The following is a 14,864-nucleotide window of genomic DNA, read 5'->3' on the forward strand; positions in this document are numbered from 1 at the left end:
TTCATTACCACTTTAACTTGCTTAGTCATCAAAACATTACGGCTCAGTCCCTTGGACTCATTATGTGCCTCTTTAATCCTTTGACTATTTCTTCCCCAGGATGAGTACGAGAGGTGTATAATAAAACTATAAAACAAACTCGGTGAGGGGTACTTTAGCTGAGGCCCATCTCAGCTAGTAGCTCTTATGATGCAGAAGTATCTTTCAGCGCAGAAAGGGTGAAAACTTTGGTTACGGGCTACAATGATGACGGAAGTTATACAATAGAAATGGGTAGAGTTAGACCCAAGAAACCGTTTTTATTGATCATCCTGGGATACTGGTTTCTGAGTGATAACCGGAGAATGCATCTACTAATCGGCTTTTAATCTTCAGCGTTGTAGTTTGTTCCTTAGAGGATGATTCGGATTATGGCAGTTCTTAACCCTTTTGAAGATGATAATTTTCAACTCAGAGTTTCTTGAGGCTATTAAGATACATACTAGACTTTTTTTTAAGTGTGCTGAGCTAAAAATTCTGGTTCCCTTCATGAAGTTATTATTATTTTATTACATTAACTGGGAAGCGCTAAACTCACAGTGGTCATACAGTGCCTGGAGGGATGGCAAGCAATCAGGTTCAATCTAATGAAAGGGAAAACCATACAACGGGCGGGATTGAACCCGCGGTCAGAGAGTCTCAAAATGAAAGGGAAGATAGGTTCATTTCTTTTCGATCATTAACCTCCTCACCGAATCCTGAGGTCCGGACCTCATGAGAGACTTGATTTATTATCCTTTGGTCTCTTCAAGGCATTTAGTTGCAGCTCCTCCGCTTCTTGATGATTTGTAGGTTCTTGCGTTGGCTGGGGATGAGGAGGCCGGAGTCGTGCGATTCAGGGTTGTCTCTCTCAGATCTCTTAACGACTGAAATAAATCTAGTTAAATTGGTTATCTGAAAGCAATATACTTTTCCATAGCCATTATCAGGTATTCAGCACCTGGGGAATAGAGATCAAGTGGCCTTAAGTAAATGTTCTTCTCCCATCTCGCAATTCTAATATTTTTTCGTATTTTCTTTGGTTTTAAATGAATATATAACTTTTATTTTCTATACTACATTTGTCTTCTCTGCCTCATTCATGTATTTTATAAATGTCTACTTTATGATCTTCGTTTATTCTTCTTTTCCCGCACAGTTAGTCATCATAATAAGCTACAATAATTCTTCCCACAGACTATAGTGAGTCCCGCCACCAGAGACAGAAGAACGAGTCTTGCTGCTGATGAGTTCGAACTTTCACGTCGAGATGAGCCACTCCCCTTCTGGTGACAAAAAGAGTGTGCGCCTTATACTAGACCAATAGCTCTGAGCATCAACTGGTTTCATAAGGATCGTCGAGGGATTCCAAAGCTCACCAGGGATCGTCCGATGTTATCTAGGATCGTCAGATATTACTGGGGATATCGAAAGCTATCGGTGATCGTTGTTCATTGAAACATATTTAAATTCTCCAGAAGTTTGTGAGAATGATGGAGATCATCGAGAATCGTTGGGAGTTAACGACGCTGGAAATGTACTCCGTGAAATATTAAGCGGATTCGTTTATCGACATTGTGTTGTATAGTGTTTTCGTGATTGTGAGAGCACACATTACTTCAAGAGTGTTTTGGTACAACAAGTACAAGATTAATGCGTTTAGTGACGGAGAGAGTACAAGATTAATGCGTTTAGTGATGGAGAGAGTGCAAGATCAATGCGTTTAGTGATGGAGAGAGTGCAAGAAACTGGTCGTGATACTATAGAAACTTGTGAAGAAATTAAAATGTTCCAAAATGTTCAGAACACTCGAACTTAGAACGCAGGAAAAATAAAACATCATTTACATTGATTACAGTGAAAGATGCGTTCATTAGTGTATGTGTTATGTGTTGTGATGTTTGAGACCACGACATCATCCGCTCTGGGAATGTCAGCATTTGAGAATATACTCCAGACGTCACCTCAGTCCACACTGCAGACGCTTGCCTCCTCCTCACCGATTATACTAAAGGGGCCTCCATTACCACGCTCATATCATACTTATTTCCCACTGAATCTCCCATCATCGCTCTCTCTCACTGAAACTTATGATTCTATAGCAACATATCAAAGTACACCCTGGCCCATCTCATCATATCAAGGACCTACTTCAGAGTCTTTTTTGCTCCCTTCCACCAAACTTCTGTCGTCTTCTTCCGGTCGTCCATCCCCGCCACTACAAGCTTTGTCGGAAAAATATCCAGAGTTTATCCAAGCACCAGGGATGTCCTCAACTTTTACCCCGGGGTCGAGGTCTTCAGGTCTTCTCCCATCTTCGAAGACCTCATATCTGCCCATATCGTCGAGGTCCTCAGATCTGTTGCCATCGTCAAAGCCTTCAGATCTTCCCCCAGGGCTTCTCCCACCTGGTCGGCTCTCACAGATTGCCATTGGTGAGGCAACACAGTTACAGATCAGACAATACTTGGCACTACCATCGCCGTTGCTCCTCAGATCTAGCAAGAATAGCATCCAGGAGCGTCCTGCTTTTAGCCAACATCGATGTACCTCAGATCTTTTGCAGAGGATTTACAAGTCTCCGAGAAGTACTAATTTGAAGAAGCTTATGTGTATGGATCAACAAAGTCTGTCTCTAAATTCTTCAGGACAGCTTATGAGAACAAATTTGGGGGACTTTAGCAGAAATCGTAATGGATCAATTACCAACGGGAGAAAAAAAGTTCGCGTGAGATCTTTTTTTCCAAGAAAAGCTCTGGTCAACAGTCATTCTATTGATTCTATGACAAAGAATGTTAAGCTTCACGTACCAGAAGCTCTACAGCTTGTTAACGTCTCTTCCAGTTCAAGTCCAACAATATGGATAACGCCAGACTCCGAAAGAATCCATTCAGATCCATGCCAAAGTGAAACTCTGTGTCAAGAGGGACCGGACTGCCTCAAGATGACCGAGCTGATATGTGACAAGAATAATCCTTATATAGAATTTTCCTGGAACAGGAACAATGCTTCTTTCACTGTGCCGGAGGAGCATGGAGATCTTAAGAACATCTCGTTCTCGCCCTGCCTGGATGAGAACAACACATCCATCATGGAGATCTCCGAATGCTTCCCCACAGAGACATCCCACACTCCTGATGCAGCGTCCTTAGTTGCCAGCGAGTGGGCTCGTATCGTGGGCTTCTCCTTGATCTTCGTGGTGGGGGTGGTGGGGAACGTGTTGGTGGTGGTGACTCTTCTCCACCACCGTAATCTCCGCACCGTCACCAACGTCTTTCTCCTTAACCTGGTGAGTGTTACATGTTCTTCATCTTAGACTGCATATCTTTGATTTTTTTACTTATAGTAAATATCTGTCTGACTATCTATCTATCAATCTATCTATCTATCTATCTATATGTATATATATATATATATATATATATATATATATATATATATATATATATATATATATATATATATATATATATATATATATATATATATATATATATATATATATATATATATATATATATATATATATACATATATATATGTATATATATATATATATATATATATATATATATATATATATATATATATATATATATATATATATATATATATATATATATATATATATATATATGCAGAACAACAAAAAAGGCTGTATCCCACCGAGGCAGGGTGGCCCAAAAGGAAAAACGAAAGATCCTCCTTTTAAATATAGTAATATATACAGGAGAAGGGGTTACTAGCCTCTTGCTCCCGGCATTTTAGTCGTCTGTTACGACACGCATGGCTTATGGAAGAAGAATTATGTTCCGCTTCCCCATGAAGATAAGCGGAAATAAACAAGAACAAGAACTAGTAAGAAAATAGAAGAAAACCCAGAAGGGGGTGTATATATATATACTTGTACATGCATGCATAGTGTTACCTAAATATAAGTAGAAGTAGCAAGACGTACATGAAATTTTGCATGTTTATGAGACAGAAAAAAGACATCAGCAATCCAACCATCATGTACAACAATTACAGGCTTTCGTTTTACACTCACTTGGCAGGACGGTAGTACCTTCCTGAGAAGGCTGGAGGCAGTGGAGATGTCATGTCGTAGGGCAATATGTGGTGTGAATATTATGCAGAGAATCTGTTGTTTGGGAATTAGGAAGAAGTGTGGGGTTACCAAAAGTATTATTCAGAGGGCTGAGGAGGGGTTGCTGAGGTGGTTCGGACATGTAGAGAGGGTGGAACGAAATAGAATGACTTGGAGAGCATATAAATCTGTATTGGATGGACGGCGGGGTAGGGGTCGGCCTAGAAAACGTTGGAGGGGGGGAGGGGTTTAAAGTAGGTTTTGTGTGCGAGGGGCTTGGACTTTCAGCAACCAAGAGTGAGCGTGTTAAGAGCGAATGGAGACAAATGGTTTTTAGGACCTGACGTGCTGTTGGAGTGTGAAGAAGGTAACATTTATGAAGGAATTCAGGGAAACCGGCAGGCCGGACTTGAGTCCTAGAGATGGGAAGTACAGTGTCTGCACTTTTAATTTTGCAGTTTTATAACTGTAGTGTAAGCTTGCGTCTGGTAGGACAGTGATGGAGTGAACGATGATGAAAGCTTTACTTTTTCGGGCCACCTTGCTTACACATATATATATATATATATATATATATATATATATATATATATATTTATATATATACATATATATATATATATATATATATATATATATATATATATATATATATATATATATATATATATATATATATATATATTATATATATATATATATATGGTAAAAATGGCCATTAATTGATAAGTAATGGATCTAGAGAAAGCTCATGATAATGTCAACAGAGAATATCTGTGGCAGGCATTGATCACGAGTGGAATTGCAAAATGCAAATTGTTTTTGAAGGAAGAAGAACATGCATAAGAATTGGGAATCCATCGATAGGAGTAACTCATGCTAGATGTCGGATTTCTTTTCTTTATTCTCCTCCAAGGTTCTCGTTTTTAACTTCAGAACACCTTATCCGATCGGCTTCAAATATTCAACGTTTTTGTATAGTAACAACGGAAAGAAAAGTTCTCGTTTATGACACAGGGTAATGAGTAACGAAAATATGTAAAGGACACGTACGTGCAACGTACAGGAAACTTTCGTTTAGCAGACGTTTTACTCGGTACAAGCTTCCTTCACTCAACGTTTATCCTCTATGCTGCACATATACCTTCCTGACATAAGGTTCATGATGTTATTAAGATGTGCAGTTGAATCATGAACAGACCCAGAAATTATTTTTGTTTCCATGCGATAGTTTGAACACAAATCCCTTGTTAATATCGTCTGCTAAACTAGTCGACCACCACTTCTTAATGACCCCATTGAGATGAGAGACAGTTTAAGGTGATAATAGAGTTATTGCCACAAAGTTGTGGGTGGAACAATTTATAAATATCCTGCACTTTGGAAAATAAAATTTAAGTGGATCGTTATCATGCCACGACTGCTAAAAGAACATAAGTTGCAAACTCGTGGTTGGAGCAAGTCACAATACCGTTACTGGAACAAGTCTCAGTATCGTGTGTGGAACGAGCCACAATACCGTTACTGGAACAAGTCTCAGTATCGTGTGTGGAACGAGCCACAATACCGTTACTGGAACAAGTCTCAGTATCGTGTGTGGAACGAGTCACAATACCGTTACTGGAACAAGTCTCAGTATCGTGTGTGGGACGAGCCACAATACCGTTACTGGAACAAGTCTCAGTATCGTGTGTGGAACGAGTCACAGTACCGTTACTGGAACAAGTCTCAGTATCGTGTATGGAAGGAGTCACAATACCGTTACTGGAACAAGTCTCATTATCGTGTGTGGAACGAGTCACAATACCATTACTGGAACAAGTCTCAGTATCGTGTATGGAACGAGTCACAATACCGTTACTGGAACAAGTCTCAGTATCGTGTATGGAACGAGTCACAATACCGTTACTGGAACAAGTCTCAGTATCGTGTATGGAACGAGTCACAATACCGTTACTGGAACAAGTCTCAGTATCGTGTATGGAACGAGTCACAATACCGTTACTGGAACAAGTCTTAGTATCGTGTATGGAACGAGTCACAATACCGTTACTGGAACAAGTCTTAGTATCGTGTATGGAACGTGTCACAATACCGTTACTGGAACAAATTTCAGTATCGTGCGTGGGACGAGTCACAATACCGTTATTAGAACTAGTATCGTGTGTGGGACGAGTCACAATACCGTTTCTGGAACAAGTCTCAGTATCGTGTGTGGAACGAGTCACAATACCGTTACGTAACAAGTCTTAGTATCGTGTATGGAACGAGTCACAGTACCGTTACTGGAACAAGTCTCAGTATCGTGTATGGAACCAGTCATAGTACCGTTACTGGAGCAAGTCTCAGTATCGTGTGTGGAATGAGTCCCAATACCGTTACTGGAACAAGTCTCAGTATCGTGTGTGGGGCGAGTCACAATACCGTTACTGGAACAAGTCTTAGTATCGTGTGTGGAACAAGTCACAATATCGTTACTGGAACAAGTGTTAGTATAATGTATGGAACGAGTCACAATACCGTTACTGGAACAAGTCTTAGTATCGTGTATGGAACGAGTCACAATACCGTTACTGGAACAAGTCTCGGTATCGTGTGTCGAACGAGTCACAATACCGTTACTGGAACAAGTCTTAGTATCGTGTATGGAACGAGTCACAATACCGTTACTGGAACAAGTCTCGGTATCGTGTGTCGAACGAGTCACAATACCGTTACTGGAACAAGTCTCAGTATCGTGTGTGGAACGAGTCACAATACCGTTACTGAAACAAGTCTTAATATCGTGTGTGGAACGAGTCACAATACCGTTACTGGAACAAGTCTCAGTATCGTGTGTGGAACGAGTCACAATACCGTTACTGGAACAAGTCTCAGTATCGTGTATGGAACGAGTCACAATACCGTTACTGGAACAAGTCTTGTATCGTGTGTGTGGGACGAGTCACAATACCGTTACTGGAACAAGTCTCAGTATCGTGTGTGGAACGAGTCACAATACCGTTACTGGAACAAGTGTCAGTATCGTGTGTGGAACGAGTCACAATACCGTTACTGGAACAAGTCTCAGTATCGTGTGAGGAACGAGTCACAATACCGTTACTGGAACAAGTCTCAGTATCGTGTGTGGAACGAGTCACAATACCGTTACTGGAACAAGTCTCAGTATCGTGTGTGGAACGAGTCACAATACCGTTACTGGAACAAGTGTCAGTATCGTGTGTGGAACGAGTCACAATACCGTTACTGGAACAAGTCTCAGTATCGTGTGTGGAACGAGTCACAATACCGTTACTGGAACAAGTCTCAGTATCGTGTGTGGAACGAGTCACAATACCGTTACTGGAACAAGTCTCAGTATCGTGTGTGGAACGAGTCACAATACCGTTACTGGAACAAGTCTCAGTATCGTGTGTGGAACGAGTCACAATACCGTTACTGGAACAAGTCTCAGTATCGTGGCTGAACAGATCGAGTCACAACTACTTCACATACTGGGAACATCTTAAAGCAAAGATTTTGATCCCTTTTGATCCATTGTTAAGAAACAAATAAGCATATTGATACGTTTTCCAAATAATATTAAAGTAATATAGATATCAAACCATTAAAAAAAAAAACACTGCCGAATACAGCAATAACAACATTAAGGAAATAAACAAAAGCAACAGCTGACTGTGCTAAATTCAACTTTAAATAAATTTCGACAAGTGTATAACGTGTTTCATTTACATTTGACTGTGAATAATTTTTCTTTTTTTCTTCAATCCGAATTATGCATACGCTCATACGTCTATTTCATGAGTCAGTGGGTTGGTATGTGGTTCATGGCGCTTGTTTAATCCGCTGCTTCTGTAAAAATTGTTTCCCTAAATTATTTTCGTTCTGTTTATTTCTGAACTGTAGGAGTTCCGTCGATAAAACGCCGTAGGGATGACTAATTTGGAGAATCGACGACAATGATTGGTTATGTTTCTTGATACTCCACTGTTGCTTGAGTCTTGGTACTCTACTGGTGCATGAGTCTTGGTACTCCACTGGTGCATGAGTCTTGGTACTCCACTGGTGCATGAGTCTTGGTACTCAACTGGTGCATGAGTCTTGGTACTTCACTGGTGCATGAGTCTTGGTACTCCACTGGTGCATGAGTCTTGGTACTCCACTGGTGCATGAGTCTTGGTACTCAACTGGTGCATGAGTCTTGGTACTTCACTGGTGCATGAGTCTTGGTACTCAACTGGTGCATGAGTCTTGGTACTCCACTGGTGCATGAATCTTGGTACTCAACTGGTGCATGAGTCTTGGTACTTCACTGGTGCATGAGTCTTGGTACTCAACTGGTGCATGAGTCTTGGTACTCTACTGGTGCATTATTATTATTATTATTATTATTATTATTATTATTAATAATAATAATAATAATAATAATAATAATAATAATAATAATAATATTATTATTATTATTATTATTATTATTATTATTATTATTTTTATTATTATTATTATTATTATTATTATTATTATTATTATTATTATTATTATTATTATTATTGCTTTTAGTAGTAGTAGTAGTAGTAGTATTTTAGTCACGGGAGGCACTAAACCAGTTGGGGCAATATAGTTTCTAGTTAATGGGAGACAATCTTGGGAATGTGAGGTCAACTAATATTCCTTGTCTTAAAGTTCGCCTCTTGAAGGCTTCTGATAAATACATCAAGCGGTTCTCACGGAGAGTTCTCGTTCCAATCCTGTTCTTCCTTTACATCACTGACCTGCCCAAGAGGACTGAATGCTACTGGACACTATTTGTGGATGATGCTAAGGTCAGTAGAGTAACAGAGGTGTGAGGGAACTGCAAAAAATACAGCAGTATGACACGGAGTTTGTAAGAACAGTCAAATGATTCACTGCTTGAGTTAAACTTTGCCGAGAGAATGACCAACATTATAGCAACGATAAAATTACTGAGAAGAAGTCATGAGGAATAACGTTAAAGCTGAAAGAAACCAACAAGAGATGATATGATAACATAGTAATGAGAAATAAAAGAACTGGGAGGCTGTTCTGAGAGAGAGAGAGAGAGAGAGAGAGAGAGAGAGAGAGAGAGAGAGAGAGAGAGAGAGAGAGAGAGAGAGAGAGAGAGAGAGGCAACGTAAAGCCAGTTTTTCATTACACTGATCACCCCACTGATACATGATGCTCCCTCATGTCAGTCACATTCCCTACTTATTTAATTGCAACTCGACTGATTCCTCCTCCCCAACAAGAGATGTGAGGAGCTATTGATTCATGTAAGTTTTTTTCTTTTATCTAATATAATAATAATAATAATAATAATAATAATAATAATAATAATAATAATAATAATAATAACGGATTCCTACAATTTTTCATAGCCGTAATTCAAAATCCAGTAATAAGAATGAATGAGATGGATATCCTGGGGGTGAAATTTGATTCCAGGTTGTCTATAAAGATCCACGTGGTAAATCTTGCAGGCAAGGTGGCCAAGAAACTCAAAGTACTAAGGTGTATCTCGTACCTGCTCGACAGATGCTGCTGCACACCTGCACTGTGGCGTATACCGTACTACTCAACAGAAGACCTTTCAAAACTCCGTACGAAGCACAAGTGGGCTGACACATCGAGTATGTTCCAGTGTTTTGGATTCCCTGTTCCCCGTCTCATCTTCGACTTCTGGACATAACAGAGAGTCAAGCAAGACGACTTATCTTACTGTTATGAACAATGCCAATATTGTCAAGGTACCACACCGGGCTCCACTTCACAAGATGTGCAATAAGCAACAACAACACTCTGGTTGTACCAGTCTCAAGAGCATCACTTCATCTGAGATCATTCATTCCCAGAATAACTCGAGTCTGGAATATGTTCGTACAACATAGCAATATCGATGAAATAACGTCAGTTGACCAAATGAAATCATTGACCCACAGCTGGCTTCAGTTTCATCCTGTTTCCTATTTGTACTTTGCATAACAATCAAAAAGCTTTCAAATGATGTGAAGCATGATGTGAGTAAAGAGGAGAAAGACATATATATATATATATATATATATATATATATATATATATATATATATATATATATATATATATATATATATATATATATATATATATATATATATATGTATACAGAGAGAGAGAGAGAGAGAGAGAGAGAGAGAGGTTACTCTGCTGCTAATCTGTTGTTAAACCTCTCCACTAAGTGGCACCAGTCACTGGATGAATCCAAAGTCAGCTATGTGGTACCACTGGACATTGCTGGCGCTTTCGACCGGGTGTGGCACTAGGGCCTCTTAGCAAAACTTCAAGCACTGGGAATTGCAGGCTCTACGCTATGTCTCCTCAGTGATTACCTTCATGGTAGATCTCTAAGTGTAGTTCTCAATGGAACGGAATCAGCAAGACATCCTATTGGGGCAAGTGTTCCACAAGGAAGCGTGCTGGGACCATTGTTATGGAATGTCTACTTCAACGACCTTCTTCATCTCATCCCAGAATCCCATGCATATGCAGACGACTGTACACTGACATTCACTTATCCAAGAGAAGAAATGCCAGCTGCTCTAAGCTACATCAATCACCAGCTAAAAGCTATATCAGCTTGGGGAAATAGATGGCAAGTAACATTTGCACCTGAGAAAACGCAAAAGGATGATGGTTTCTAGGCACCATGATGGTAATGCTGGTGCAGTAGTAAGGATGAATGGGAGGTTGTTGGCACCTGGAGAAGAAGTTGATATCCTTGGGGTGAAATTTGACTCGAAACTAACCATGAAGAACCATGTTATAAATCTTGCAAACAAGGCAGCCAGGAAGCTTACAGCACTTCGCCGTATCTCGCATCTGCTTGACAGTAGGGGTTGCAAGATTCTGTACGAGGCACAAGTACGCTCACACCTTGAGTATGCTCCACTTTCTTGGTTTGCCTGCCCTCCTCCCCATCTGTGACTGCTTGACAGAGTAGAGAACAGAGCAAGACGTCTCATCTCTCGCCTGGACCCATCCTGGATAGACCTGTCATTTCAGCAGAGCCTTCAACACAGGAGGGATGTGGGTGGCCTTACTGTTATGTACAAGGCCAATATTGTCAAAGTACTACACTTGGATCCACTTCGAGGACAGCGAAAAACAAGCTTTTATGCCACAAGACGGGCAGAAAGCAGCAACTTCACTCTAGCTGTACACTTCTCCAAAACATCACTCCATCTGAGATCATATATACCCAGGATGACTCGAGTATGGAACACATTTGTGCAGCATAATGATGTCAACGATATAAAGTCAGTTGATCAAATGAAAATGCTGGCCCACAGATGGCTCCAACTTCATCCTGCTCCCTACTTGTATGTCTCATAACAATAAAAATGCTTTCAAATGAGCTGATGTAGGTAACAGCTCTTAGCTTGCCAATAAAGTTAGGAATCCTTAACTTGTAAATAGCTTGTCAATAAAGCTAGGGATCCTTAACCTAACGTTGTCAAACCCTGTTAAAAGAGAGAGAGAGAGAGAGAGAGAGAGAGAGAGAGAGAGAGAGAAACAACTGCCAGTAAAATCATTACAGTTTCGTTATTCTACAGATAAACTTTAGCGTGAAATAAATTGAGCTGCATCAAGTAGAATTAATTTTTAATGGCCTGAAATGACTTGTAATGAGACAAAGATACTTAAATGAAATAGAATTTGGTAGTAAATATATTTAAGTTAAACTGAGCAGTAATTACTTTAAAAAATAATTGAAGCGAGCTGAATGACTTCAAAATTATTACAGTTTATTTTAAACGAGCTGAAGTTAGTTGAGATTTGAGCCTAAATTATTCAGGTAACGAATGCAAATTAAATGATTAAAATCTTACGCATTCTGAACTGAGATATAGTGAGTTTTAGCTCGAAGAGAATTAAAATGGGTCTTAGTGTTCTAAAGGACTGTGAATTAATATGAAAGTCTTGAGCTGCGGTCGGATGAGCTGAGTGGAATAAGCTTAGATAAGCAGAATCGGAAGAGTGAGATGAGTCTGTCAAAATCAGAAGGATAATTCAGTTTCTCCTTGATTGGTATTGATTCCAGAAAAACTGAGCTGATGTAGGTAACAGCTCTTAGCTTGCCAATAAAGTTAGGAATCCTTAACCTGTAAATAGCTTGTCAATAAAGCTAGGGATCCTCAACCTTGTCAAACCCTGTGTAAAAAAAAATAATGTCTCTCTCTACTCTCCTTCCCATATTTCCTTCACTCATTCCTTCAGTTCCTCCCACTTTATTTTAATCCCTCCAACTTTTTCCAGTTGCTCTTTTTTTTTTTTTTATTTTTTTTTTTTACACAGGGTTTGACAAGGTTAAGGATCCCTAGCTTTATTGACAAACTATATACAGGTTAAGGATTCCTAACCTTATTGGCAAGCTAAGAGCTGTTACCTACATCAGCTCATTTGAAAGCATTTTTATTGTTATGAGACATACAAGTAGGGAACAGGATGAAGTTGGAGCCATCTGTGGGCCAGCATTTTCATTTGATCAACTGACTTTATCTCGTTGACATCATTATGCTGTACGAATGTGTTCCATACTCGAGTCATCCTGGGTATATAGGATCTCAGATGGAGTGAAGTTCTGGAGAAGGGTACAGCCAGAGTGAAGTTGCTGCTTTCTGCCCGTCTTGTGGCATAAAAGCTTGTTTCACGCTGTCCTCGAATCGGATCCAAGTGTGGTACTTTGACAATATTGGCCTTGTACATAACAATAAGGCCACCCATATCCCTCCTGTGTTGAAGGCTCTGCTGAAATGACAGATCTATCCAGGATGGGTCCAGGCGAGAGATGAGACGTCTTGCTCTGTTCTCTACTCTGTCAAGCAGTCGCAGATGAAAGGGGGGGCAGGCAAACCAAGAAAGTGGAGCATACTCAAGGTGCGAGCGTACTTGTGCCTCGTATAGAATCTTGCAACTCCTACTGTCAAGTAGATGCGAGATACGGCGAAGTGCTGTAAGCTTCCTGGCTGCCTTGTTTGCATAATTTACAACATGGTTCTTCATGGTTAGTTTGGAGTCAAATTTCACCCCAAGGATATCAACTTCTTCTCCAGGTGCCAACACCCTCCCATTCATCCTTACTACTGCACCAGCATTACCATCATGGTGCCTAGAGACGATCATCATTTGCGTTTTCTCAGGTGCAAATGTTACTTGCCATCTATTTCCCCAAGCTGATATAGCTCTCAGCTGGTGATTGATGTAGCTTAGAGCAGCTGGCATTTCTTCTCTTGGATAAGTGAATGTCAGTGTGCAGTCGTCTGCATATGCATGTGATTCTGGGATGAGATGAAGAAGGTCGTTGAAGTAGACATTCCATAACAATGGTTCCAGCACCCTTGCTTTTGGAACACTTGCCCCAATAGGATGTCTTGCTGATTCCGTTTCATTGAGAACTACACTTAGAGATCTACCATGAAGGTAATCACTGAGGAGACATAGCGTAGAGCCTGCAATTCCCAGTGCTTGAAGTTCTGCTAAGAGGCCTGGTGCCACACCCGGTCGATAGCGCCAGCAATGTTCAGTGCTACCATACAGCTGACTTTGGATTCATCCAGTGACTGGTGCCACTTAGTGGAGAGGTTTAACAACAGATCAGCAGCAGAGTAACCTTTCCTGAAGCCATACTGACGATCACAAAGTAGTGAGTGATAGTCAAAAAACTCTGTCTCTTCCCTCTCTCTCTCTCTCTCTCTCTCTCTCTCTCTCTCTCTCTCTCTCTCTCTCTCTCTCTCTCTCACCCACTTCTGTTGTTCCTAATTCCCAGCCCCTCATTTCCTCCTTTCAACCTCCCTTTCCCTTCTCTCTCCACCTCATTCCCTCCCTATCATTCCCACTTCCTATTTCCTCCTTCCTTCCACTTCTTTGATTCGTCCAGTCTCATCCTCTCATGAGTGCCAGTCATCAGTGTCTTCTCTCTCCAGTCTCACCTACTTTCCCCGCCTCCCGCTGACCGACTGTGGGAGGACGCTAACACTAATGACGCGAGCAATAAAGAGAGCAGCAATATGTAAGCAACAACCTCGCTGGCTGATACCACTGACGTTAATGGCTCAGGTAAATGGCCTCTGGGGTGGATCTACACCACTTTAAGTGCATCTGTGGGTATCCCAGACCATCAGCATACCCCACGACCCATGAAGCAGCCCGTCCCAAGATCTCCAAGGCGTACGTGGCGATTCCAACGAACTAGGGAACTACGAGAGCGTGCTATCAGAAGTTGCTGGTTTATGTTAAGGTGGGTTAACTGTATTTAACAACAGGTTAATTTGTGTTAACCAAAACTAACACAACCTTGAATAACAAATATGTTTTGGAATAGGCTTAGACTGGCAAAAATCAAGGATCTGTAAAGCTAACGAAAACATCACACACGAAGTTACTTAAACAATAAAAAATTGACATTCTGAACTTCCAGAATCCGTTCAATTATTATTATATTAACAAGAAAACTTAAATTCGTACGAGCCATTTATCTCAAAAAAAAAAAAAAAAAAAGTGCTAAGCAAGTCGCGTAGTGTCGGACGTATTGATTCCTGGAACAAACGTATACGTTGAAAATACTTTCTGAATAGCTGCCCTGACAAAATAATGAATACCAGGATAAATATTACTTAATTATTTAGCATTGTTCTTCTGGCAAACTCACTCTTCTCGTCACAAGTAATTGGAGACTGGATATAAATGACTGGATTCAGAAGTGGGT

At 40.3% G+C, this 14,864-nt stretch overlaps 1 protein-coding gene across 1 annotated transcript in view; it reads left to right on the plus strand.

Moving 5' to 3' along the window:
* The first annotated feature begins 1,005 nt into the window (after nucleotides 1-1,005).
* The window catches only part of LOC138853854 (uncharacterized), a 59,892-nt gene continuing 46,033 nt past the window's right edge, over nucleotides 1,006-14,864 (plus strand). Inside the window, exon 1 of the mRNA XM_070093211.1 lies at nucleotides 1,006-3,307. Within this exon, the coding sequence (XP_069949312.1) occupies nucleotides 1,883-3,307 (1,425 nt within the window). The 5' untranslated portion in view covers nucleotides 1,006-1,882. The remainder of the gene's footprint in view (nucleotides 3,308-14,864) is intronic.

Source organism: Cherax quadricarinatus, chromosome 3 (genome assembly GCF_038502225.1).
Source record: "Cherax quadricarinatus isolate ZL_2023a chromosome 3, ASM3850222v1, whole genome shotgun sequence".
In the NCBI taxonomy this organism is placed as follows: Eukaryota; Metazoa; Arthropoda; class Malacostraca; order Decapoda; family Parastacidae; genus Cherax; species Cherax quadricarinatus.